An 18,020-nucleotide genomic window follows, 5' to 3' on the forward strand; every position below is an offset into this window, starting at 1 on the left:
ACTTCTTTGAAGACTTTATGCATATTTAAGGCGAGTGCAGTATATTTCAGATTTTCTAAATCAAATATCCAGAAGTGAAACCGAGTATGAATTTATGCACCCCGATGTTGTTTCTCTTCTCTAAGAATTGAATGTATTGAAGTGTGATCTGAAGAAGAATGAAAAGAATGAGAATGAGAAACAAAAAGTCCACACCCTCCTTCCATATTCAACCAGGTCAGGGATGGAATGAATGAAGCCCCATCTAGCGGCAAGGATAGGAATTGTGCCGGCTGTCGAAGCCTGTTGCTGTCCTCTGAGGCAATGATTTATGACTGACAGATAAAATGAAATGATATTGGAGAGTGTTGCCAGAATGAAAGATGGCAGGGAAAACTGGAGTAACCGGAGTAAAACATGTCCCATCTCTGCTTTGTCCAGTACAAATCTCACATGGAGTGAACCACGGAACCCGCCTGAGCTACAACGAGAAACAAGTTGTTGCTAAACAACTAATGAAAAATGTCCTGTAAGTGGCCTACGGCAGATGACGTGTTGCTAGAGGTTTTTTGGCTTCAATTTATTTTTGTTCTTTTTATCAAAAAGAAGATCGTTTTTTATTGAATTTCTTGAATTTTTAGGTTTAGCAACATTTATCAACTGGCTTATTGGAACTATTTGCAGGTGTTGAAATTGCAGGTTTGTTACTATGCTTGCTATTAGTTGCTGGAGGCCCGCAGACTGGAATCGCTACAACCTACGTGCAAATCTCCCAATATTTCACTGAATATTCCAAACTGACTTCATTTGCAGAAATTAAGAAAGTAGCAGTTCATTTAGTGAACTTACAGTACCTGAAGTAGGCACAGACAGATCAATGTCTGAGGCATGTAACTGCATCATGTTGGCGACCAGGTTGCGATGAGTCAGCATCACTCCCTTGGGAAGTCCTGTCGTGCCGCTGGAGTACGGTATTATCACCACGTCATCCGGACTGGAGGATGGGGAAGCCTTTAGCGGCGTCGATATATCCACTGAGCCGTCCACCAGTCGGTGGAAGTTCACCGCCTTGTCTGGGATGGTGGAGGAACCGGCGACGATGATGGGCACGTGCAACTTCTCGATCTGCGCTACAGCCTGTTGGACAGTCCGGTACCTTTCCACGTCTGTGATGACGCAACGAGCCCCACTGCTCACCAGCTGTTTGTTGATTTCCCCTGAAACATGTCACTTCCTCCTAGTACTGCAATTTTTGGATCCTAGATAAGAGCAATTGCAGTGAAACTTCTACATAGCAGACATTTCAAAATTCTCTGGCGCAAATACCTGTGCACATATGTAAAAACTGCTTATCAATAATGGACATTCTCAATAACGGATGCAGACAGAACAAAAGATATATTATTGTATAACATTTTCTGTATTCCACGACTGATGGGTGTGAAAATGAAACCACTAAATCTGAACTTGATGAACTTTTAAAACAATTTGGTTAGAGTGCAGCACTTCAGGTCTGCTATTGTTCATTCTTGGAAAATGTGAATCCCCAGAGGTGTCCACAATTGAGTAGTTTCCCTGCCATACGTCCCGGAAAACCGGGATTGTTCCAGATTAGAGTGGTACAAATAATGTCCCCTCCGGTTGACTAAAAGTCCCGGTTTAAAAAAAAAATTACCTTTACTCCTAAAGGAAATACAATTTAAACGCCCAGCCAGTTTCTTAAAACTTTGAGAAAATTGAATGGTCGAGACTCAAGAAGTATCCCTATCTTATCCATGAAGTAGTCAAAGTAAACTATCTTTCTATGGACTTCCTGTGTTACAGATTGTTTTCAATTAGAATACTGGAAAGAATCTTGTCATATTCTATGTTCGAAGAAGAACAATCTGTAGGAATCGATTAAATTCAGTGTGATATTCTGATTGAGTGAATACTTAACATTTTTAAGCATGACATCGAAATGGAAAACGAAATTTAAAGATGAATACACCAAAGATTTTCCTTCAATAAAACGAGGTAGAAGTGAATGTAAACTATGCAGGTAAGTTTCTTTTACTTTTTATATAAGAAATAGAACAAATGATAGGTGAAAGAATTTTGTTTACCATTTACCTGAAGTCAGGCTTGGTAATTTTAAAAAATATTTTTCCTTACAGTTGCTATTTTTTGATTGCACATGCGGGGGGAAAGTGACATCAAAGATCACGTAGGTACAGTGAAGCAGAGGAATTCCGTAAATTCTGCGTCCTTCAGTGAGAAACTGACAAATTATTTCCGTAACAATAAGTCAGAAGAAAGAAAAGTAGCTGCTGCAGAGGCAACGTTTGCTTTTCATTCAGTACGGCACCATCCCTCATACAACTGAACCATGTGTATGATCAAGTTATTCCCAACCATGTTCAATGATTCAAAAATTGCAAAAACATTTTTCAGTGCAAAGGCAAAAACTGAAGCAGTAGTAAATAATGTAATTTCACCTTTAATACAAGTTGAAGTGAAAGAAAATATTTCCAAGTGTGGTTTTGTTAGCATCAGTACAGATGCTAGCAGTCATAAGCATCATAAGATTTTTCCTGTAACTGTGCAATATTTTGACAAAGAGGAAGGTCTTAGATCTTGTTGAGCGTAGCAATGAAAATTCTGACACAATTTCTGAATGAATTCATCATGTTAGAGGACACAATAACATCAGTGAGAAAATTAGCGCATATGGGGGCGATAATACAAATACAAATTTTGGGGGTCTGGCTAGGAAAGGTGAAAACAGTGTTTTCACAAAATTGAAGTCCAAATTAAGTAGACCAATTGTAGGGGTTGGGTGTCCAGCCCATATTTTACATAATGCCCTACAAATTGGTGCTGACTGTCTCCCTGTAGATGTTCAGGCTTTAATAGTGAAAGTGTACAATTACTTTTCTATATATACTGTTAGAGTTGCATTGCTCATGGAGTTTTGTGAATTCCTTAATGTTACACATCAAGACTTCCAAAGACATGTAAAAACAAGAAAGTTAAGTTTATTTCTGGCAATTGAAAGATGTTTACATATGTTTCAAACATTGAAATCTTATTTCATGTCACAAGACAAATGTCCAGTTCTCCTGAAGTCGTTTTTCTCAAATGAAGTTGGTGAGGCTTATTTCTGGTTTCTCATGGCACAGATGAATCTTTTTCAGAAGCCATTGCCAGGATTGAAATGAAAGAGATTTCAGTAAATGAGGTTAGGATGGTACTACAGGAAGTAATTGACACTTTAAGAGAAAGACAGAATGCAGGTTTTGTTAGTTCAAAAGTAAATTGGTTGACCATGGTTATCTTTGAGATTCGTATTGGCAACCTTTGCAGCACAAACTATGAAACGCTTATGCATTGCTGTGCGACATCTGGCATACACTTTACGTACTAGTACAGAGCCAAACTGTAGAATTCATGCTAGGAACAAGATTTGCATCGAGAAATGTTATATAATGTTAAATAATGTATGTGTGACACAGTTGTTGACTTAAGATAATAAATGTTTAGAAAATTCATATCGATCGATCATATTATCGATTCAGTTGAGATTTGATTTCCACTCAGTTGGCAGTATCACCGGAACCAGGAGAGCTCCCTCTTTACTCCTCACCCCCGTACAAAGTAATATCGCGAAAAGGTACGCGGACTATAAATTGTTCTGAATTCTATACATTAATTACCAGTGTCAAAATGTTGAAATAGCGTGACTCTGTACAGTCATCAAAAAAGTACAACTGCCATAATAAAATATAACTTGTAATACAGTATATTGTAAAGAGTTTTACATTAAAAGTATGCCAAATACTAGCCTACATTTGAACTTATTTGCCAATATGTATTTGTCCTGGTTTTGTGGCAGACAATTATGGCAACCCTAACTGTACATGTATAATGACAACTGTATCCAGGAATAAAGAGGTAGGCCGCAAAAAAAAAAACATAACCTTAGAAGTAACTTATTTTGTTTGCATGAGCAGTTTTAAAAAATTTAAAAAGAAAGACATGACCATTTCAGCTTGAACTAATTTGTTAGCGAGTAGAAAAAAAATTCTTCTTCGAAATACAGTTGGAAAGTTAAAATGTATTTCGCTAAAATAGCATATGAATTGGTAGAAGCCACAACAGGTCCTACTTTTGATGTACATAAAGTATCTACTCTTGTGTAACACATTTATTGTCTATCTTCTCAAATGTTCCCAATGTCTTATAGAACTCACCGAGTGGAATCAAACCAAGAGCTCACGTGACTGCAGATGGCAGTGTGATGCTGTCAAAGTGTTTGACAGATAAGTTCAGAGCTCTCTTTGGATGACATCTTCGATATGTTCAAAGTTGCAAGGTGTTCTAACATCACTGCTGCAATCATCCTCCCCAATCTGTGTTGTTGGTAAATATCACTGTCTGTGGAGTTGGGCGTGGCTTTCTGGTGGGTTGTTTACAACACGGAGCATAAAATTTCAACTTAAAACTTAAACAGTGAAGGGGAATTTCATAGTCATGTTATATGAGTTGATTTCACCTAGCAGTGGGGTGGACCAATAAGACTTTGGATATTTTTTTCTCTGCATCATCAAACCAGAGTTTATGCTCCTTCCGCAAAAATTATTACATCAAAATGAATATTTTTTAAAGAATTTTTCTTGGGCCACAAAAAGAAGCCAGTCCAGGTCTAGAAGAACCGGTCTCTGACATCTTTACTCTCAAAGTTTTGAGCATTTGCAATAACTCCACAAAGACGTGCCTTGATGGTAGTTTATGGACATTAGTCTTTTCTGCCAAGTATGAATTTTACCATTTGAGTCATGCAATACAAAGTTTCTGATACGGCACTTCTCAAAAGACAATTCGGTGAGGAACTTAGAACAGTTGCCTGGTGTGCACTTTACAAAATCCTTCCATTGTTATTTTTCCTGAATTAAAAAGACAGGGGAGTGTGCTGTCACCTCTTTTGTTTATTATGGTCGTGGATGAAATTGTAAAGGAAACAAAGGAAGAGATGGAGATACTGCTGATGTTGTGATCTGGGGAAAGGACAGCAAAGAAGTGCAACAACAACTAGGTGTACTGAACGTAAAAATTGAGAAGTATGGCATCAAAATCAGTACAGAGAAAAGCAAAACTATGGTGATGTCGAGAGGAGAAAGGCAAGGAAAGGGCACTGTGAAAATCGGAAGTCAGTCTGGAAATTGTGGACAGTTTCAAATACCTAGGAAGTGAATTAATGTAAAATGCTAGGATGGACGTGGAGATTAGCAGGAGGGTACAGCAGGATAATGCTTTCTACCAAAGTGTAATAAAACTTGTTTGGAGCAAAGAAGTATCAAGGAAAAGTAAAGAGATAATGTACAAAATGTACTATGTACCCATACTGACTTATTCAGCTGAGGTTTGAACTTTGACTAGCAGGCAAGAGAGTAGAATTCAAGCCAGTGAAATGAAATTCCTAAGGAGTATGATAGGAAAGACAAGGAAAGACAGAGTGAGAAATGAAGATATTAGGAAGGAAGTTGGGATAGGAAAGCTAAATGAGAGAGTTCAAAAGAATAAACTAAGGTGGTTTGGACATGTAAAGAGGATGGAGGAGAATAGAATTCCAAGACAGATGCTAAAAGTAAAGTGCGAGGGCAAGAGAGGAATAGGAAGACCTAGAACAAGGTGGATTGAATCAGTGAAGAGCAGCATAAGGAGGCGAAATTTAGACTGGGATAAGATCGTTGAAGGAAAGAGGAAGATGAAGTGCCATAAATACCCCGACCCAACAGGAGCAAGGGGAAATGATGATGATGATGATGATGATGATGATGATGATGATGATGATAAAAAGAGCTAATTTACAATATTGGTTAATGTGTTATCATTGTCAGTAATAATAAGTTTGTAATGAAATGTTAGTCTGTTTTTAAGATATCTTATTCTCCAAGAAATGAGTTTATTTCAGTATCTAATGGCAACTTTTGGATTTGTGTGTTGGATGTTAGACGAAACTTTGCAATAAGGAACGCTGGTTTCCTCTGATTACCTACACTTAATATATTATAAAGAGAGAAGGTCTGTATGTATTGAGAAACATTCAACTGAAATAATAGGAGGATAGGCAATGTTTAAAAGAGTACAGCAAGTCAGAAAAATTCTGCATCTGGCAAATGGCTTCTTGGAGGGTATATCCCAGGTGAAGGCATCTGTTCTCCAGGTTAGGAGCAGCCTTTTAGGGTTGTCAGTGCTAGAAATCCATCCATCCATCCATCCATCCATCCATCCATCCATCCATCCATCCATCCATCCATCCATCCATCCATCCATCCATCCATCCATCCATCCATCCATCCATCCATCCATCCATCCGTCCGTCCGTCCATCCATCCGTCCGTCCGTCCGTCCGTCCGTCCGTCCGTCCGTCCGTCCGTCCGTCCGTCCGTCCGTCCGTCCGTCTGTCCGTCCGTCCGTCCGTCCAGTTGCCCAGATGGCAGATTCTCTATCTGTTGTTTTCCTAGCCTTTTCCTAAATGATTTCAAAGAAATTGGAAATTTATTGAACATCTCCCTTGGTAAGTTATTCCAATCCATAACTCCCCTTCCTATAAACAAATATTTGCCCCAGTTTGTCCTCTTGAATTCCAACTTTATCTTCGTATTGTGATCTTTTCTACTTTTATAAACGCCACTCAGACTTATTCGTCTACTAATGTTATTCCACGCCATCTCTCTGCTGAAAATAAATAAATAAATACTTAGTTGTGAACATACCACTTAGTCAAGCAGCTTTTCTCCTTTCTCCCAATTCTTCCCAGCCCAAACTTTGCAACATTTTTGTAATGCTACTCTTTTGTCAGAAATCACCCAGAACAAATCGAGCTGCTTTTCTTTTGATTTTTTCCAGTTCTTGAATCAGGTAATCCTGGTGAGGGTCCCATACACTGGAGCCATACTCTAGTTGGGGTCTTACCAGAGACTTATATGCCCTCTCCTTTACATCCTTACTACAACCCCTGAACACCCTCATAACCATGTGCAGAGATCTGTACCATTTATTTACAATCCCATTTATGTAATTACCCCAATGAAGATCTTGCCTTATATTAACACCTAGATACTTACAATGATCCCCAAAAGGAACATTCCCATCAATGCAGTAATTAAAACTGAGAGGACTTTTCCTATTTGTGAAACTCACAACCTGACTTTTAACCTCGTTTATCATACTACCATTGCCTGCTGTCCATCTCACAACATTATCGAGGTCACGTTGCAGTTGCTCACAATCTTGTAACTTATTACTCTATAGAGAATAACATCATCTGCAAAAAGCCTTACCTCTGATTCCACTCCTTTACTCATATCATTTATATATATATGAAAACATAAAGGACCGATAATACTGCCTTGATGAATTCCCCTCTTAATTATTACAGGATCAGATAAAGCTTCAACTACTCTACTTCTCTGAGATCTATTTTCTAGAAATATAGCAACCCATTCAGTCACTCTTCTGTCTAGTGCAATTGCACGCATTTTTGCCAGTAGTCTCCCATGATCCACCCTATCAAATGCTTTAGACAGGTCAGTCGCGATACAGTCCATTTGTCATCCTGAATCCAAGTTATATGCTATATCTTGCTGGAATCCTACAAGTTGAGCTTCAGTGGAATAACCTTTCCGTAAACCGAACTGCCTTCTATTGAACCAGTTATTAATTTCACAAACATGTCTAATATAATCAGAAAGAATGCCTTCCCAAAGCTTACGTACAATGCTTGTCAATAGTGGCCTGTAATTTTCAGCTTTATGTCTATCACCCTTTCCTTTATACATAGGGGCTACTATAGCAACTCTCCATTCATCTGGTATAGATCCTCCGACCAAATACTAATCAAATAAGTACTTCAGATATGGTACTATATCCCATCCCATTGTTTTCAGTATATCTCCAGAAATCTTATCAATTCCAGGCGCTTTTCTAGTTTTCAACTTTTGTATCTTATTGTAAATGTCATTGTTATCATATGTAAATTTTAATACTACTTTAGCCTTAGTCTCCTCCTCTATCTGGACATTTGCCTTGTAACTAACAATCTTTACATACTGCTGACTGAATACTTCTGCCTTTTGGAGATCCTCACATACACACTCCCCTTGTTCATTAATTATTCCTGGAATGTCCTTCTTGGAACCTGTTTCTGCCTTAAAATACCTATACATACCCTTCCATTTTTCACTAAAATTTGTATGACTGCCAATTATGTTTGCCATCATGTTATCCTTAGCTGCCTTCTTTGCTAGATTCAATTTTCTAGTAAGTTCCTTCAATTTCTCCTTACTTCCACAGCCATTTCTAACTCGTCCAGTCTGCACCTCCTTCTTAGTCTCTTTATTTCTCTATTATAATAATGTAGGTCTTTACCATTCCTTACCACCCTTAAAGGTACAAACCTGTTTTCACATTCCTCAACAATTGCTTTAAACCCATCCCAGAGTCTGTTTACATTTTTATTTACAATCAATCAATCAATCAATCAATCAATCAATACTGATCTGCATTTAGGGCAGTCGCCCAGGTGGCAGATTCCCTATCTGTTGCTTTCCTAGCCTTTTCCTAAATGATTTCAAAGAAATTGGAAATTTATTGAACATCTCCCTTGGTAAGTTATTCCAATCCCTAACTCCCCTTCCTATAAATGAATATTTGCCCCAGTTTGTCCTCTTGAATTCCAACTTTATCTTCATATTGTGATCTTTCCTACTTTTATAAACGCCATTCAAACTTATTCGTCTACTAATGTCATTCCACGCCATCTCTCCGCTGACAGCTCGGAACATACCACTTAGTCGAACAGCTCTTCTTCTTTCTCTCAATTCTTCCCAACCCAAACTTTGCAACATTTTTGTAACGCTACTCTTTTGTCGGAAATCACCCAGAACAAATCGAGCTGCTTTTCTTTGGATTTTTTCCAGTTCTTGAATCAGGTAATCCTGGTGAGGGTCTCATACACTGGAACCATACTCTAGTTGGGGTCTTACCAGAGACTCATATGCCCTCTCCTTTACATCCTTACTACAACCCCTAAACACCCTCATAACCATGTGCAGAGATCTGTACCCTTTATTTACAATCCCATTTATGTGATTACCCCAATGAAGATCTTTCCTTATATTAACACCTAGATACTTACGATGATCCCCAAAAGGAACTTTCACCCCATCAATGCAGTAATTAAAACTGAGAGGACTTTTCCTATTTGTGAAACTCACAACCTGACTTTTAACCCCATTTATCAACACCATTGCCTGCTGTCCATCTCACAACATTTTCGAGGTCACGTTGCAGTTGCTTACAATCTTGTAACTTATTTATCACTCTATAGAGAATAACATCATCCACAAAAAGCCTTACCTCCGATTCCACTCCTTTACTCATATAATTTATATATATAAGAAAACATAAAGGTGTGATAATACTGCCTTGGGGAATTCCCCTCTTAATTATTACAGGGTCAGATAAAGCTTCACCTACTCTAATTCTCTGAGATCTATTTTCTAGAAATATAGCAACCCATTCAGTCACTCTTTTGTCTAGTCCAATTGCACTCATTTTTGCCAGTAGTCTCCCATGATCCACCCTATCAAATGCTTTAGACAGGTCAATCGCGATACAGTCCATTTGACTTCCAGAATCCAAGATACACCGGGTGAGTTGGCCGTGTGGTTAGAGGCGCGCGGCTGTGAGCTTGCATCCGGGAGATACTGGGTTCGAATCCCACTGTCGGCAGCCCTGAAGATGGTTTTCCGTGGTTTCGCATTTTCACACCAGGCAAATGCTGGGGCTGTACCTTAATGAAGGCCACGGCCGCTTCCTTCCAACTCCTAGCCCTCTCCTATCCCATCATCGCCATAAGACCTATCTGTGTCGGTGCGACGTAAAGCCATTAGGAAAAAAAAAATCCAAGATATATGCTATATCTTGCTGAAATCCTACAAGTTGACCTTCAGTGGAATAACCTTTCCTAAAACCGAATTGCCTTCTATCGAACCAATTATTAATTTCACAAACATGTCTAATATAATCAGAAAGAATGCCTCCCCAAAGCTTACATACAATGCATGTCAAACTTACTGGCCTGTAATTTTCAGCTTTATGTCTATCACCCTTTCCTTTATACACAGGGGCTACAATAGCAACTCTCCATTCATCTGGTATAGCTCCTCCGACCAAACAATAATCAAATAAGTACTTCAGATGTGGTACTATATCCCAACCCATTGTCTTTAGTATATCCCCAGAAATCTGATCAATTCCAGCTGCTTTTCTAATTTTCAACTTTTGTATCTTATTGTAAATGTCATTGTTATCATATGTAAATTTTATTACTTCTTTGGCCTTAGTCTCCTCCTCTATCTCGACATTTTCCTTGTAACCAACAATCTTTACATACTGCTGACTGAATACTTCTGCCTTTTGAAGATCCTCACATACTCACTCCCCTTGTTTATTTTCTACCGATCATAGTTACTTTTTAGAAACTGCCTCATGCCTGCTTTATCAGCCATATGGTACTGCTTAATAGTCCTACTTTTAAGACCTTCCTTTCTATCACTCTTATTTTTAACTACGACAAAAATAGCTTCATGATAACTAAAACCATCTATTACTTCGGTTTCTCTATAGAGCTCATCTGGTTTTACCAGCACCACATCCAGGATATTTTTCCCTCTGGTTGGTTCCATTACTTTCTGAATCAGCTCTCCTTCCCATATTAACTTATTTGCCATTTGTTGGTCATGCTTCTTGTCGTTCGCATTTCCTTCCCAAATCACATCTGGTAAATTCAGATCTCCCACTACAATCACATTTCTTTCCATATCATTTCCTACATAGCCGATTATCTTATCAAATAATCCTGAATCTGTGTCAGTGCTACCCTTTCCCGTTCTGTACACTCCAAATATATCAAGTTGCCTATTATCTTTAGAAATGACCCTTACACCTAGAATTTCATGTGTCTCATTTTTAACTTTTTTGTAGCTTACAAATTCTTCTTTCACCAGAATGAATACTCCCCCTCCCACCATTCCTATCCTATCTCTACGATATACACTCCAGTTCCATGAGAAAATTTCTGCATCCATTATATCATTTCTCAGCCATGATTCAACTCCTATTACAATATCTGGTAAATAGGTAAGGTAAGGGCTATTCTGCCCGAAGGCAGGTCCGAACCTCCGCAGAGGTGTTCCTGAGCTGGAGTTTACGTGCGGTAAGGTGGTCAGTTCCTTTCCGCTCCTCCATTCCCATACCCCCCCACCAACAGCGCGTGGCAACCCATCCAACTCCTGACCACGTCCAATGTTACTTAACTTCGGAGATCTCACGGGATCCAGTGTTTCAACATGGCTACGGCCGTTGGCTGGTAAATATATATCTATTAAATTACTTAATTCTATTCCTTTCTTTACAATACCTCTATAGTTCAACACTAACAATTTCATGTCATCCCTATTTGATTTCCAGTTCCCTGTTCCCTTATCACCGCTCCGTAGGCCACCCCATTTCCCTGAATGTACCTCCCTATTACCCTTCCAAACAAATTTCCTAACTTATAAGTACCACTGCGGTTTAAGTGAAAGCTATCTGAGCGCAGATCCCTATCTCCTACCCATCCATTAGGATCTAGAAATTTCACTCTCAGTTTCCCCCATACCCACTCCATAGTCTCATTTAAATCCCCAATCAACAGTATTCCAATAATAACAATCTCCGCTTTCTTAAACTTCACCCGTGCTGCATTTACCAGATACCACACATCTCCAACTATGTTGGTACTTATATCAGCTTGCCTTACGTTGTTGGTACCAACGTGAAACACTACCACCTTCTCCTTCCCCTCCTCCCTCTCTTCTACTTTCCTCAACATCTGCCTCAACCTAATTCCTCGATAGCACTTTACCCTGGTTCCCTTTCCTCCACACACTTTCTCCACGTGTCTAAAGATGAAACCCCCCATGACCAGAGCCTCAACCCTACCCACCTCATTTGATCCCCTCCCCTCCTGGTCAGCCCTATCTTTCCTGACAGCTGCAAAAGTTACTTCCTCCTCCCTTTTCTCCTTCCCATCACCCTGGTTAGTTATTATATTTCCTACAAAAATATCCACTGTTCCTCACAGGGGCTGGAGCATGCTACAGCTCGGTGGATTACAATCCTCTGTGTTTCTAACCTGTAAGAAGAACACTACAGACATGTTCACTATTAACAGTGGCTACCGGGAGTGTAGTTGGGGTTCACGGTGGTGAGTGTCAGCCCCGCCTCCACGGCTCCCAGAGTCACGATTCCAAATTCAGGAATGTTAGGTAAGACCACTGCCAGTACGTCTCCAGGTTCCATTCTCATCCGCTGTAGGGATACAGCAAAGCGGCGCGCAGCATCCCGACTCTGTGCGAATGTGTACCGCCGTCCAGTCAGGCTGCATTCCTATAACAATACAAGTCACACTCAACACCAAGCAATGACATGACAGCTCTTCCATATCTCATAAGATGAGTAAGTAAGATAATCATTTCTGTAAACATAGGAGGCCTGTCAAAGTGTACAGAAGAACCTTTGCTGTACCCATAAATGTGCTTTATTGTGTGTCCAAGAAATACATAGGGATATTCACCCAGTGGCGGCTCGTGAAAAAATCGTCCTACATGCTACAAAAAAATGTTAAATACGCTGTTTTCAATCTTCAGTGCAAACAGGATCTTGGAAATATAGATCCTCACTAAGAACACTAGTTTAATTTCACTTGATATACACTGTAGTGGATAAATAATTGGATAAATCTCCATATGAACTTTAACACTAACACAGTGATAGAAAAACACACATCAACAATATAACCGCAAGATCAAACACCGCAGAAAGCAACTGAAAGTGCTGCCTACCAACTGAATCATTGAGACCTCCTCTATTACCAGCATAATTTACCTTCTAATGCGGGATAACTTTTAGGGTCAGTCCAAGGTTCTTTGACTCACGTACGAATTCCTTATTTTTGACACAAAAGGAAGATGGATATTGGTTGGTTACCTTAATAACAACGTTATGTTTGCGATAGATTGCTCCCAGTTATGCTGTACATTTGAGCCCAGACGATGCTGCTCTCTAGTGGCAGAATCGCTTATCACGTTCAACATCAGGGTAGCAGGAGGCATCGAGCACTTCTACCCCCTTGCGGGAGGACAAGTAACCATAGACGGGATCAGTGAAAGTTGATCCCGGTTGATGGTATACTCCACCAGCTACGGGGAATGTTGCAAGCTTGGCTGCGCCTGCGTATTGCTTCCTCCAGGCTACAGGCCAGAGCTCATTTCACATGAGCACGAGAGGAGTTCCCCGGGAGAACAGAGCTAGGTGTTCAACAGATCTCGTCCTGATTTTCACAAAACACAAATGCATACCGTACTCAAAACAAAGAAAAGGCACCAGGATAATTGTACTGATAATAATTAATTCCTTACAGTTCCAAGCTACGTGCTGGAGCCCGGTAGCACGTTTTGACCGGCCGCCACTGCATTCACCAGCATCGTTCTAAGGTTCCAGGAATTATATTAGTGGCCAACATGATCAATACAGCAGTGCCATATTAGCCAAACCAGATCATCAGATTCTCTTGACTTCAATCTCAGAGGAAAACAACATCTAAATTATCTTTGACAAAGTTAGCAACCTTGTAATCTACAAGCCTCAACCTGCTAATTTCAATAGTCAGAGAGGATCTCTTACTGTTGGTGATTTCAACAGCCACATGTCTACTCTCAGGACGTTTCAAATGGAGATGTTGTACTAGAGTGGCTCCATGACAACAAACTTCCCCCCATCTTTTAAGAGCGGCAGATGGCAACGCGGATATAACCCCAATCTTATTTTTGTGAGTCCAGTTATGTGTCAGTTAATACCAGCAATACACCAACACACTTTACACTTCAGGCGAAGGTACAGTTTCAGAAAGGCAAACTGGCAAAATTCACCGCAATGCTCGATGAGAGTATTACAACAATTCATCCCATTCCAGAGGCATACAGTGAGTTTGTAGAAGCTGTCAAGTGCTGTTCCCAAAAGGATATTTCTAGAGCCTGTAAGACCACTTACATTCAAGATCTTACTTCCGAAACGTCCACTCTTTTGAAAGAAAGAGCCCTTTCAGTGACGAACCAATCTCAAGCGAGCAGTGCGTCAATTCCTCGATTTCTGAATCCAAACACAACCAACGGATTAAATTAATGGAGGAGGTAGACAACACCCGGAGATTACTCTGACTCCTAAGTAACGACCTCAGTACATACCTATATCTCCGCAAATCAAATTGCTCGAAAACTTGTAAACAAAGTGAATCTGCAATCAAACCAGAGACAAAAGCAGAAAAACTGCAGTATTCTTTCTCATCACTTCATCTTAGTAGAGTACAGCAGCAGCTCTCTACATTGAACAATTCAAAAAGATTGGTCCTTCTAGTTCACAGTGGCTGTTGGATTGCACCAACAACTGCAAAGAATGCAAGTGATCCCAAGAACTAAAAATCAATCTCTTCTTTGTGCCATCTTTACAAAATCTTAGAACAAATGCTCAATCCAGAACAGGGAGAAGTTGTACTTCCCAAATACTACATCACACACATTGTATAGAAGAGCTACAAAAACAACAGAGGAACTGGGTTAGTTTTTATTGACATGACACTGTAAACCATGGTATACTGCTGTTTTAATTCTTTATAATAACTCAGGACTACAAACTGCTTTCTACAAAACAGAAGATATTTTGTTCATTTTCAAGGCCAGTAGAGCAGATGGAGGAATCTTCCACAAGGAAGTATACTAGTTCCTCTATGTTTTAACATCTATACTATGGATCAGCCCCACCTGCAATGAACCAAGAGTTTTATTTATGCACATGATCTCGCTCTAGCACTTCTGAACACGCTGAAGAGAAGCTCTCACATGCTCTGTATGATCCACCAAAAGCACAAGTCTGCACCTTCCATCTAAAGAAACAGTTTGGCCTAAAGGAGAGTCCAGGTGACCTGGGAAGGTACACAACTAGAACACTGCTTGGTTGAGCACTCAAACACTGTTTGGTTGAGCACTCACCTAACGAACACACTGCTTCAACACCCAAAAGGAAGGTATCAGCGAGGAACAATATTCTTCTGGCTTTCATTGATTTGGCCCACTACGGGCGACTTTCACGCACTCTACAGTGTGATGGCAGTAGTGCCAAACCTGTAGCTGAGATCCTCTCCAAAAAAAAAAAAAACAAGCTGAACTGGATAGAGCAAAATCAGGAGGTTGTGGTGTTCGATGTTCTGCCATTTCTTCACTTTCTTCACTTGCTACACTTTCAATGTTTTGAATTATTTTTGTTGGGTTATCCTGGTGAGAGATGGATAAGGGAAATGGATGATGATGATGATGATGATGATGATGATGATGATTCACATTCAGTAAAGACATTGCTAGTGTTATGAGGTTTCCCACCTCACAAGAAACTCACGGTACTGACAGGACACACTTCACTCACATCATTCAAAAGTGGTAGATTATGTCACTCGGAATAACATCAGACTTGAAATTTTAATATAGTAAACTAAAATCAAAATCAAGTTTGATGCTAAGGGTGCTGACATTTTTCTTGCTGAGAGTTACAATAATTGAAAATCTTCCACCTTTTTGATACTTTTTATTTGCTTTGTAGCAAATTTTTATTTGTAAACAGTGCATGTTTCGTTCTCACTTGGGAACATCTTCAGCTGTTGTTAAGCTTAGGTGAATCGCTGAGTTTCTGAACTCGTTATTTGCAAGTACATTGATTCTCTTAAAGACTACTAGAATACAAATTAAATTAAAATGATGTTAAAACAATGTGGGGGTTAATGGGTTAATGAAATGAGACTGGATGTTTACATGGTTGGTCAGCTTAAAAACTATATCTATTCATTGGAATAGTTGTTAAAAGTTTCACTTTGTTACATTAAAAATGTCTGTCTTCCGGTTAAAAGGTTTTAAAATGATTGGCTTCATGACACTGTTCAAATTGTTGTTGAATGTTTTTCCTTTCACTCCTTCCAGGTAAGCTGTTATTTATTATGAGCTTGCTTAAAGTGCCCTAAATTGAGTCTAATGTGGAACTTTGAAGATGATTGCTGGTCAATTTTTGGGAAGGGAGCTTTGTCTCAATTTCTGAAATAAAATGAAATGAGGAAATAGGAATTTGTTTTTGTAATGAAAACATAATAATAACATAATAACTTAATGTATAAAATGGTTCTTTACCTTGCTGTTGTTAGACTCCAATTCTACTGTGACCCTGGAGGGGGAACGTTTGATGCTGCTTTACGTCTAGTATAATAATGGTGTGTGTGTTCCGTTGTTTGCTCCTCCTTTTGGGGAGGCAAGGCTGCGGAGAGGGGAGGAAGCGTGTCGCTTACTGTCAAGGCTTTGGCTTTAGAAGGGGTGGGGAGATGGGATGTAGAAAATGGCGGAGGCTCGGTCTTATCTATCCTTTTACTGTCTGTATTGTTTCTTTTGCCTAAAGTTTCAAGACTTGATAATATCCCTTCAATATAGGGTTTCTATTGTCAATTGTTTCATTCAGGTTATTGTCCTGATTGGTTTTCTTGTTCAAAATAAATATATAGATTTTCTAATGTATTTAGAAGAGTTACTTTGTTTATTTTATGCAATATAGTTAAATCCTGCTCTATGGTTGTGAACTGATGTCCCGTTGAACTCATGTGTTGGTCCATCGTGGACATTTTTTAATGTCTTTCAGCATTGACATTCTCTAGGTATCTTACAGTAAAACTGCGCCCTGTTTGTCCGACATAAGTTTTTTCACATTGATGACACTTTAAAATTTGTAAACTCCTGATTCAGAATGTTTGTTTTTCCTAGGGAATTAACACTATTGTAATTAAAGAATTTTTGCTTTGTATTATTGCTGGCTGAATACGCAATCTTATAGTTATATTTTCTAAAAAAAAAGGTTACTGTATATAAGTTGGGGTTATAGAACGTGAACTTGGCGTATTTGTCTTTCTTTTTTATTTCAGGTGTTAGATTAGTTTGTAATTTCTGTTTGAATTTACCGATTATTTTGTTTATTATTTTTAGTTCAAAACCGTTGTATTGGACTTGTTTGCGAATAAAGAGAAGTTTTTTTTCTCGTTCTGTGTGTGTAAGGGGTATATTAAAATCTCTATATATGTAACTGTAGTAAGCTGACCTTTTTTGCGATTCCGGGTGCAATAAGTAGTTCTTTATTGTAATGGGAGTAAAAGTGGGTTTTCTGTATAACTTGAAGACAAACTCTTCCTTTTTCCATGTTATATTTATGTCTAAAAAATTTATGGAACATTCTTTTTCTTTTTCTACTGTAAACTTTATTCTAGAATCAAGTGTATTTAATTTATTGAGGATATCGTCACTATTGTTCACTCTTCGGTCTATTACGGCAAGTGTCATCTACAAAGCATATCCATAAATTGAGACCTTCTATTTGTCCTATTATTTTGGTATGCTCGAGGTAATCAAGGTAAATATTGGCTAAAATGCCCGAAGCGGGAGCATCCATTGGGAGGCCTTCCTGTCTATATATCTTTTTATTGAAAGTGAAGTAATTGCGTTTCATAACAAATTTGAGTATATTAATGAAATCTTCTACTTCTGGTAGGCTGAGTTGTCTATGTTCTATTAGATTCTTCCTGATAATTTTTATTGTTTCATCCACTGGAATATTTGCATACATGTCTTGATGTCAAAGGAACATGTTACTTGATGTGGTGTTAATTTAAAGTTTTTGAGTACTTTGCAAAAATCTACAGAATTTTTATTGGTGTCTTGTTGTGAAAAACATAATGTTTGGTTAGGAATGTATGTACGTACTGAGATGTTTTATAAGTAGGACTGTTGCGGAAGTTTATTACTGGTCTTATGGGAATTCCTTCTTTATGTAACTTGGGTAAGGCCCTTGCTGTTGGAAGGCCGGGATTCATATTT

The 18,020-nt window shown here is 38.9% G+C and overlaps 1 protein-coding gene across 7 annotated transcripts in view; it reads right to left on the reverse strand.

The window, feature by feature from the left end:
• LOC136883343 (uncharacterized) overlaps nt 1-18,020 on the reverse strand; it is a 169,713-nt gene that overhangs the window by 125,405 nt on the left and 26,288 nt on the right. For all 7 annotated transcript variants that reach the window (XR_010861241.2, XM_067155588.2, XM_067155591.2 and 4 more), the window contains 2 exons: nt 12,249-12,456; nt 834-1,196 (listed from right to left, as the gene is read on the reverse strand). Coding sequence is in view for 6 of the 7 variants with exons in the window: in XM_067155588.2 (XP_067011689.2) it covers nt 834-1,196; nt 12,249-12,456 (571 nt within the window). In the remaining variant the exon portion in view is untranslated. The remainder of the gene's footprint in view (nt 1-833; nt 1,197-12,248; nt 12,457-18,020) is intronic.

This window comes from Anabrus simplex, chromosome 11, assembly GCF_040414725.1.
Source record: "Anabrus simplex isolate iqAnaSimp1 chromosome 11, ASM4041472v1, whole genome shotgun sequence".
In the NCBI taxonomy this organism is placed as follows: Eukaryota; Metazoa; Arthropoda; class Insecta; order Orthoptera; family Tettigoniidae; genus Anabrus; species Anabrus simplex.